Source organism: Barbus barbus, assembly GCF_936440315.1.
Source record: "Barbus barbus genome assembly, chromosome: 24".
NCBI classification, from domain to species: domain Eukaryota; kingdom Metazoa; phylum Chordata; class Actinopteri; order Cypriniformes; family Cyprinidae; genus Barbus; species Barbus barbus.
This window is the reverse complement of record NC_136752.1, coordinates 21,073,663-21,084,491: the sequence shown is the minus strand read 5'-3', so window position 1 is coordinate 21,084,491 and position 10,829 is coordinate 21,073,663. Positions and strand designations below refer to the sequence as shown.

Below are 10,829 nucleotides of genomic sequence, written 5' to 3'. Positions count from 1 at the left end.
CCTACACATCTCCAACTGGGACGGGAGTAGTGTCAGACCACTTGGTGAGTTATAAGTGGAGGCTTTCATAAGGTAGATGTTCATGTGTTTCAATGGCAAAAGTCTATAGGCTCCTCACTGCCACAGACATCCCGTAGCTTCCAGCCCCAGATCTGGGAAAAGAACACTTGATGCCATCAAAGGAAAATGGATTGAAACCAGATGTGCTGCTTTCGTTCTTTCCATGTATTTAATTAAGCCGCTGTTGGGATGGAGTAGACCTTTTTCATCATTAGTTTTCCTTCTACATTCCCTCAGCTGCCAGCTCCTCTACAAGCGACTTCTCTCAAAAAGGCCTACTATCAGGGTGAAGGATCGTGCAAAAGAAGACAGTCTGTAAAACCAGTCCTTTCAACCACAACTAGCAAAACGTTTTTCAGTCCAATGTCAGATCCGTGTGGCATATGTCCATCATCGCTTGAACGCAGAGATTATTGTTTAAGGCATGTCAAAATCGAACCTTTGAAAATTTTTTCCCCTCTTGTTCCTGATGACTTGCACTGACGGTTTAAATTTAGACAGATTTATAATTTGGACCGCTACCATAAAGTGTGCTTCATCAATTTCCATTTCCATTCTATTTTAATCGAATTCCATTGATTTAAAATCCAAGTATATTTCATCAATTTAGTTCCATAACTTTTCAATGAGTTCCATTCATTTGATATTGCTGAGATAAAATATAGGCTAAAGAGACTGCACTGGAGACTTTTAGAGCTGATCTAGAATAAATTAGCCTATGTTTTTTAAAAATTTATTCATCTCCATTTTCCAGGCCAGTTCTCCAGGCCTGAAAAGCACAATCTTCCCGATATCCTTAAGTTTTCCATGACCTTGGGAAGTCTGTAGCCTAAATAGATGGACAGAATAACGACAGGCTATATTTCGATTAAAAAATGTAGCCTAAAATAAACACATTAATAATAATAGTAACAACAGTAATAATAATAATAATAATATTTTATTGATTAAAAACGCCAGCGGACAAATCATCACTGAAATAGGAAAAGTATTTCTTGCCTGTTAGGATTTTTCCACAGATGATTTTACCTACGTGCGTAATTGAAAACATGACTCATAACTCTGGATTGACTTTATGGCATTGTGATAAACACAGACTCGACAATCCAGCTAAACTCATGAATTACAAAAGGAGTTAATTAGTAATCGAAATAAAACCCAGGACAAGGACAATACACTTCAGTTCATGTCTTAGAATACATATTTTGTATTTTGTATAAATCGTGTAATGGAAAGCCCATGCATATTCCGATTGTTTAAAAATATCCAGTTTACAGTAGTTAAAACAATATACACAGGAAAATATTAAAGAAAAAGCATTGAGCAATTTGTCAAGGAATCTGTACGACTATTTTAATGCGCCTTTATAGCCACACTAATATGGGAAATGGAACTTTATTTGGTTTGGTAGTTGGCTATACGCAATCTTACAATAAGCAGCATTCTCGCATCAGTAGTGATAAATTATTTGTTTTAATAAGACACAGGTCTGAGTAAACCAGCACAGAATTTTTCAGCCATAGGCTAATGTCTTAAAAAAGTGGTCCAGTTATTGCTCACGACACCATTAACATTATAGGACTTTAACTAGTTTTAGATGGAAAGTTGAGCGACAGGCACAGTTTGAATTCCCCTGACTCTATCATCAGAGCGCGCGTGCATGTCTGCGCAGGATATGAAGCGCGAGCACAGAAGGAGGCACTTTAATTGTAATTAGCGAAATAAAAGCTCGCGGTCGTCTAATCAGCACCAGGGGTCAATGGACAGCACTACCGCACTTGATCGTGTTTAACAGGAGGAATTCCGTCGACATAGTTCGTAGTAAATCATTTTTTTAGACCACATTTACAAATATGGTCTAACAAAAAGTTTTAGGCCATGGCAATATTGTTCTCAGTGTTAAAATGTTCTGTTAAATCTGTCTGATTTATCTCACGATTTAATGCAGTTGGCTAAGCACTTTTGTATTGATTTATGATATTAACTAGCGTTTGTACCTTAGGCTATTTTAATCTGCTTACAATATAAAACTGTAAACATTTTAGATTAGGCTTCAACGATTTTGTGTATAACGTTATTTTAAGTTTTTTTAGAAGTGCATTTTTGAATGTAGATTAAAACATATGTTGTTATGGTTACAATAAGATGATGGAAGATGACTTTAACACAGTGAATTTAAAAAAGAAATAGCATTAACAGTCGTTGCTTTTCATTTTACAATATGTTGCATAAGGGCAATCATCATGATCAAAACCGGATAACTTGCCAGAAGGCAGAATGTTTCAGTAAAAGTTGATCTCGTGCGCTTTTTTCTTTTTCCCCTCGAGTTTCTCGGGTTACGGAGTCTTTTCAACCTGTCCCGACGGACGGAGGGCACATAAATCAGAAATGCGCTCTCACAAACTGAGCTTCCCGAAAATCTCTTTTCCTGTATTTACTTCCAGGATTTGTCAGTCCTTGTTTTATATACTCAAATCAGAATAGAAAAGAATATAATATTGTATTTCATATTGTGGTGATTTCATACAATGGCTGTAATTAATACATTTTATTAGTATTAAAATTAATATTAGCATCAAAAACTTTGCTTTGGAGTGAAAGTGAAATGTTCTATTAAGAATTTAAGTCTGGCTGAAAAAAAACGTAAAAAAAGTTAATTTACAAATACATTTCTGTGTTTCTCAAGGGCTATCCAGACATTACTGAATGGCTGTAAAGTTTTAGGTGGATATAAGGAGCCTTAGAAGTCGAGAGACATTTAAATGGGGTTTGTGGCTTTCCTCAAATTCATTTATAAAGTAAAGCGTTATAGGAAAATATGAGATCAACAGTTTCCATATTCTTTATAAATAACGAATGCATTACCACTTTAAACAATGTTTAAAAGGCAAGAAAAAAATGCTAACAGATTATTTCAAACATTCTACAAGGTGTGCAATAAAAAGTACAAAACAGTTTAAAATATTAAAACACTTTATTCACCGAGATCATTTAAATATTGAATTCATAGCATACTTTATAGTCAATATAATGTGTCGAATATAGTCAAATGCATTACATTTACAATACATTTTAAAATCTCTTTGAATAAGCTATAACCGTACTGTTACACAGTGTTATATGTTTTTAGTGTTGGTGTAAAGATCTGCATGGTTTATTAGAAAAGTATAAATTACATACAACATATGCATTTTAAAAAAACTATGCCATTCAACTTCCCACACTCCAACAGTTTTTCTCCTCTACAGTACGAATAAATTGTTCTCTGCTGAGCAAACTGTCAGCTTTGTATGATAAAAAAAACCCTGCTGTTATTGATTTGTTAACATTCACAAGTTATTTTTATGAGACAAGCCACATACAGATAAAAGATTCCACCATTCACTTGTGCACATGTGAAAAATCCCAACTACAAACCACCAAGCTATTTGCCACTATTCTATTTTGAATGATGTCAAAGTTATAAAACAATCAAGTTAACAGTATTTAGTCTTTTATAGTTATAGTGTTTTTAAGATGCACAATGTTTTCAAGAGATTGGTACTCCATTTACTTAATGGAAGACAGATTAAATTGTACAAATGACTGACCACAAATACATAGCACTATTTTAACTGCCACATGTAGGATTATGTAGCACCCTCAATTAAAATCAAAAACCGAGCTTAACTGATCATAATCAATATTTCAGCCCTGTAATGTTAAGGCATTTTTAATGCTAGTAGTAATGGAATAATGCTCACAGTATTTGGAAACTTGATACCAATATTAGACCGAGGCTGCCTTTTATCCTCACAAAATGCAGGATTGTTGGTTTGTTCAACACTCTCACAATTTCTAAAGCTGGTAGCAAGTGTTATGTAAACCGTCATACAGCCTCTATTAAATTGATGATGTTTGGAAGCTAGCTCAGCACATCTGTAGAAACATCTGTTGCTTTGCTATCCTGATTGTCTTGGCTGATCGTTGGTTCTGTAATGGAACTGTCTTTGCTCATACTTGAGCCATCCACTTCTGTACGCCCCTCCGTGTCTGCTGCAGGACCGTTTTCAGTAACAGGCTGGGAGTTGGACTCCTTCTCTTTGTCCTCTAGATCTGTTTCCTCTGGGATGAGGATGTCTTCAGCATTAAGCTCTAGCTGAATCATCAACTCCTCTAGTTTGCGGGCCTTGCGCAGCTCATTCTGTTGGATGATTGCACACAGGTGCTCTGTCAGCTGCTCTTTCACCTCCATTTTCCCGTGCAAGTCCATCTTAGCAGCAACATACTCAGCCTCAGCTTTCTCAAAGCGCTTCCTGTCAACGATAAGAGATTGGCAGTGACAGGAGAGTTAGATGTATAGAAATGCATATTTTAAGCTTGATGTGCACAGGATTCGCAACCATTTTGCTGTTCTCAAATACAAGTACATGATCAACTGATCACAGACAGCTTGTAAAATAAATAGAAAGATTCCTGCCATGGTAAATATTAAAATATAAAATATATATATATATATACACACATATACACACACATATACATGGTCAGAATCGTTGGTACCCTTGGTAAATGATCAAAGAAGGTTGTGAAAATAAATGTGCATTGTTAATCCTTTTGATGTTTTATTTAAAACAAATAAATAAATCTAAGCTTTCATTGGAAAATAAGAATTTAAAATGGGGGAAAATATCATGATGAAATAAATGTTTTTTCTCAAATACATGTTGGACACAATTACTGGTATCCCTAGAAATTTTTATGAGTAAAATATATCTGAAATATAATCCCATTCGTATTCACAATTTTGAGCACAACAGCGTGATTATGAACATGAAATTATCCAGCCGTGGCTCCCTGTTTCACAGAAATATAAATAAGAGGGAAAACAAAGGCCAAATTCCAAATTAATCATCCATCACAATGCGAAAAAACAAAGAATATATGTCTGATGTGCAGCAAAAGACAAGTGAGGTTCACAAATTATAAAGTGGCTTTAAGAATACAGCTAGAGCAGTGAAAATTCAAATTTTTCACCATCAGGGCAATAATTAAGAAGTTCCAAACAACAGAAAATGTTATGAATCTGCCTGGAAGAGGACATGTGTCTATATCGTCCTAATGCACGGTGAGGAGGCGAGTTTGAGTGGCCAAATACTCAAGGATTACAGCTGGAGAATTGCAGAAAAAGTTTCGGGGTCAGAAATCCTTTTAAAAAAAAATATCAAACACCACCTACATCACCACAATTTTTTTGTGGGGCTTCAAGGAAAAATAAATGAAAAAAAAAAAAAAATCTAGAGCAGTGCTTCCCAAACCTGTCCTGGAGGACCCCTAGCCCTGCACATTTTGTATGTCTCCCTTATCTAATACACCTGATTCAACTCATCAGCTAGATAGTAGAGACTGCAAGACATGAATCAGGTGGGTTAGATAAGGGAGACATATAAAATGTGCAGGGCTAGGGGTCCTCCAGGACAGGTTTGGGAAGCACTGATCTAGAGCATATTCAGTTGTCAGACATGACTGAATCTTCAACTGGGACTAGCTTCTATGGTCAGATGAAGCAAAAAAAAAAAAAAAAAAGTATAAAAAGTACCGCATGTGTACAATGAAATATACTTGTGCTGGACTTTAAACTTCGGTTTCAACAAGGACTTTTATTTTGTTACTTAGTTTTGGGTTTTCCTTAGTTTTCCAATGATTTCCTGTTTTAAAGAGGAAGTAGGCCATATTTCTTCAGTGGTTTAGTTGTGCAAGGTGCTCCATGTGGTTGCAGAGATCCATCTTCATCTTGCTTATCAAAGCCCTTTGAAATGCAATATCTGTAAGTGACTGTTTGATTTTGTTAAGTGAGCATTGAGTTCTTTATTGTTGTGCTATGTAATGTAGCATTTAATTCAGTATGTTTGTTACCTTTTTCTACTCAAGTTTGCAAAGTATTAATCTATGCTGTTGATACCACTGTATTGTTGTTGGTTCTTTGCCTTGTGTGTTTGAGAATGCTCATTTATTTAATGATTTATCTATAAAAAGTACCGCATGTGTACAATGAAATATACTGCTGTATTTTTTATGTTGTGGGCCTATATTTCTGCTGGAGCTCCTGGACATCTTGTTTAACATGGCATCACTGATTCTATCAAATATCAACGGATAAAAAAAAACAAAAAGTCACAAGAGTGTCTGTTAGAAATCTTATAATGGGCCATGTTTGGATCTTCCAACCAGACAATAATCCAAAAACAAACCTTAAGAACTACACAAAAATGGGTCACTGGGCACAAAACCAAGCTTCTGCTATGGCCATTTTAGTTCCCTGACCTACACCCTATAGAAAATGAGTGAGGTGAACAGAAGAGGAGGAGCACAGTCATGGAGCTGGGAATCTAAAGGGGCTGGAGTGATTCTGGATGATTACATACACATATACATAAATATACTTTTTACAATATATAGCGGTTAAGTAAACGGAATAACAAAACTAGCAAAATGAATAAAAACGATGATAATGTTCTGCTACAAGTAATAATTCAGATGTACATGCATTTGTCTCTTTTATAATTTGGCCGAATTAATATAGAAATGCTACAGAGGGCAGTATTTTCACCCCTGAGCAAACAGACTTCTAAATGCATATATTGGATGTACTAAGTTAGTCTATTACTGTAGATTTGCTACTTTAAGGTGACAGATCTGAGATCTAAGGAAGTGGCACATAAAACAAAGTGAGAGCAATTTCAACAAGAAACTATTGTGAACTTGATTTACTTTACACTTAGAATGGACTGTAAAAATGGGCCAGAAATGAACATTTACCATGCCAGGGAATAATCCATGCTTGATTGCTCTATCAGTTTTCTAAGAATCCCGATGTCGCTGGACACAGAATCATCCAGTAACTGAAGTTCTCTCTGGATCTTCTTCAGTTTCACAGCTTCAGCCTGTGTCTGTTTGGACCTGGGAAACGGGAAGTTATGTTTTCAGCACTCTGCTTTTATATAACACCTTTGGATTATCATGCACGCAAAAGGTTATCTTACTCCAGACAGACAGATTTTGATAATTGTTTAAAATTATCATATTTATCATCGTAAATAGACATTTGCTCTTACTTTTCAGCAATGGTTTTTGTAAGGAGAGCTTTTCTTTTTTTATTCTTCTCTTCCATTATCCGTTGCTCCCACTGCAGCTGCTGCAGACGGCTCTTCTCCCGCCTGTTATAAGAAAAGTTTGGTGGAGTCTTATATTCGAAGCCATTACAATGCAAAAATAACATATGGTCATCTACTCTGATTTCTACAAATTCAATGTATATTACTTTAATACAACCAGGGTTTTTGAAAACATTTAGAGTTAGCATTATTCATTATATATAACAGTCCTTAGAGGTTTCTTGAATAATACAAAAAGTGTCCAATTCCACAGAAAAGACATGGCAACCCTTGTCAAAATGCAAAAAGAGGAAAATAAATAAATATTAATAAATGTTGGGATAAAATGTGATACAAATGATCTTGTACAGTAATATAAATTAAAAACAATATTTAATAGAAAATATTATTAATATCTAATATAAAGTATTCTGAGCCGGTGTTTGCATAAGAAATAGACTTACTAACAATTCCACTTCCTGTTTGTCCAGCTCCTTGATGACTGCTGGTGGTGCAGACTCTACAGGTGATTCTGGGTCATGTTCAACCAGTTGCGATTCCAGCTGTTTGGGCTCGTCCTGTGGTTTGACAGGAGCGGGGTGGCTGACAGCAGGCGGGTCTGGGGGCTTGGTAAGCTGTTGGTCGGGTGGAAGAGAGTGGCTGTCCTCCTTCTGTTTGGCTGCCAGCTGCAGAGCCCTTTCCCGCTGCAGCTGCTGTCTGCTCCGGTTAGTCGGAGCGGTTTTCCGGCCACGACCCAAAGCGACAGACACCGCCTGGTTTACTGGATAAGAACACATTGGAGCAGACTTATCAGTATTCACAATTAGAGCTAGTGGCTGTGTCTTAAAATCAAGAAGAGGATCCAAACACGACGTCTAGAGGCGCAAGTCGACATATACGATTTGAGACCTTTTCCGCACTTAATAACTTACACAACAACAATCAGCATCATTATGTGTGCTGTTCATTTCACTTATAGGCAGACTGCACGAATGAAAATGTTTCTGAGTAAAGTTTTAACATTTGTACTCACCAACTTCGCCGTTGTGTTTCATTCTTCTCAGTTCTTCCTCTGAAAATCCAGCCCACGCAGCCATTATTTTACTTACTTGCAACTAACTTGCAAATCAGTTTTATCAAAAACAAATATATGTAAGATAAAATGGTATTTTTCAACATGCACACACGGAAATTCACTTAACTTTCTCATCTGGCCGCCATATTTGTGTATAATGACTGCCACGTTCAAGACCCTTTCCGTGTGCCCTCGGAATTTGCCTGTTTGCTTTTTAGACACGTATATTTTAAATACTATAATAGTGTATTGTTATAAAACCTTTTTATTTTATATAACGTTGCTATTTTTTATAACTTTTTGATAATGTAAAGTAAATGAATGCTCACATGCAATAGTTTTAGATTATTAAACTTTACAATTTCTTTGGGCACATATTAAAATAAACCGGGTTCTTTCTTGTGCTTAGTTGTTATGGGGAAAAATAGGCGAATGTATCCAGTAAACCGTAAGCAAACACGATTTACATCTGCTGATATTCACAAGTGTGGATTTGATTAACTCTTTCCTATCCGTTGAGTTGGTGAAGAACTGGTAGATAAACGTTCTATTATTTTCAATGTTCATGTACCAAGAAAGCTGTTCTTTTAAGAAAACATCTGCTAAGTTTACATAAGTTAGCAGCCGTCAAAAAAAAAAAAAAAAAAAAAAAAAAAATCAGCACTGGAAAATGTTGAATATTAGGACAGGCTTTGGGATTCTTAGATAATATAAAAACTAAAAACCTGGTCACAATGATAGATAGATAGATAGATAGATAGATAGATAGATAGATAGATAGATAGATAGAGCAGTAAATTAAACCAGCTAGGCTGTATAGAATAAAAAGTTTTGAAATATTGTATTAAAAATATTTATATTATATTTTTTTTGCAGTCATCCAGACAGCTACATCAGACTATTGGAGTCAATGGCTAATTTTGTTTATCCTCCTCTTCTTGCTCCAATTACCCTCTTCACATTCACTGAGCCATCCTGCACTCCTCGTGGTAGAGAGGTCAGAGGTTAATGAAAGAGCTTGCTTGGTGATAAAAAGCATGAAATCCACAGAGAAAAAAACGTCAAACAGTTGTATCAAGTTACACTTTTGTTTTATTGCCAGAAGCACCCATGATTGTGGCAGGAGTAAGCGCAGAGCTCAGGCTCTCTGTGGGGCTATGAGAGGCCCTGTCATTTCTCTGGATCAACTGCTTATCTGAGTGATCTGGCACGTGTTGCCAAATTAGTCCTGAATGAGTGAACTCTTGTCTGCTACTTTAGCGGCAACACTGATGTCTGATTTCCCATTATTACCATTAGCATCAGTGAGGCTTTTTGGGTATGACCTCCATTTCTGGTGGGTGGTTTGGTAGCCCAAGTGTGTTGAACTGCCAGTGTTGGCGAGTAGAAGTTCTTAGATGTCAAACACCGAGAGAAATAAATAGACAAACAGACAGACAGATAGACAAGCAGATAGATAGATAGATAGATAGATAGATAGATAGATAGATAGATAGATAGATAGATAGATAGATAGATAGATAGATAGATTTAATATTAGTATTGAAAAATATATAGTATTTAGACTAAATAAATAAATTGTAATTTTTATGCAAAAAATATCTTATTTTTTCTCTTAATATTTTTTTCAAACATACAAACACTACATGCAAATTATATAGTTATAATATATATTTGTATTATACTATATATTATTACTCCTAATTCATATACTCTCAATGCTAATTGTTGTGAAAATGCAATAAAATACATTTTAAAAATATTTAACATACAATATGAAATATTATACAAAATATAAAACATTTCAATTGTTTAATTATGCATGTGTGTGTACACATATATGAAGTTAATGTAAAATTAATTAATATTCATTGCATTGCATTGATATATCTGTCTGAATGCACTCTTAAGTCTCTTTTATGTCAAACACAACAGTCTAAATGCTTCACGTACATTTTGAAATGTCTTTTAGTGTGATTCTTCACAAATATCACCTAATAATTCATTTAAATTGGCAGCTATCTTTGACAGATTTGATGTGATTGGCCCATTGCCCTCAAGGTGCTGTGTTGCCATGACATAACACTTCACCCAGACAGGAAACCATAAATAAAAACTCACAGCTAACAGCTCCCTTAATTCTGTAGTCTCTCTTTCTGAATTCTGCTCCCTCTGTGCTTTTTTCTGTTTCTGTGTGTTGTATATATATATGGGTCTGTATGTCAACGCGTAGAGGACAAATATGTTTCTGACCCCCCAACCATTCTTTAACTGTATTTTGTTAAAAAGTCAAGCTCTGTTAATTGCCCTACACAGGGCAACCAAGCAATCACTACAACTTCATAGCAGCTTTTTAAAGGCAGACTCACATCTTTGATCCATCTGGAATTATTTGTGCACTTTAAAGGAGAAACACCTCAGGAAAGGATAAATGGAGACTTTGAGAAGACAGACTGATGCGTGGGCTCCATATGGCAGGCTGAGTGAACACGAGCTTGTGTTAAATTAAGATGGAAGATTTTTTGGCCCATGACCTGACCATATTCCTAGTTACAAGAAAA

General features: G+C 35.6%; 1 protein-coding gene across 2 annotated transcripts; it reads right to left on the bottom strand.

Annotated features, from left to right (window-relative positions):
• Positions 1–2,924: 2,924 nt before the first annotated feature.
• Positions 2,925–8,418, bottom strand: LOC306843755 (RAB6-interacting golgin-like). 2 transcript variants are annotated; one of them, XM_079375408.1, is made up of 6 exons: positions 8,391–8,418; positions 8,227–8,265; positions 7,662–7,974; positions 7,155–7,256; positions 6,859–6,999; positions 2,925–4,355 (listed from the first exon to the last, which is right to left on the bottom strand). In XM_079375408.1, the coding sequence occupies exons 1-6, from the start codon at positions 8,401–8,403 to the stop codon at positions 3,965–3,967; spliced, it is 999 nt and encodes a 332-aa protein (XP_079231534.1). In that variant the 5' UTR covers positions 8,404–8,418; the 3' UTR covers positions 2,925–3,964. The 2 variants fall into 2 exon arrangements, with proteins under 2 accessions (XP_079231534.1, XP_079231533.1); XM_079375407.1 differs by having other exon boundaries at positions 8,227–8,394.
• Positions 8,419–10,829: the final 2,411 nt, after the last annotated feature.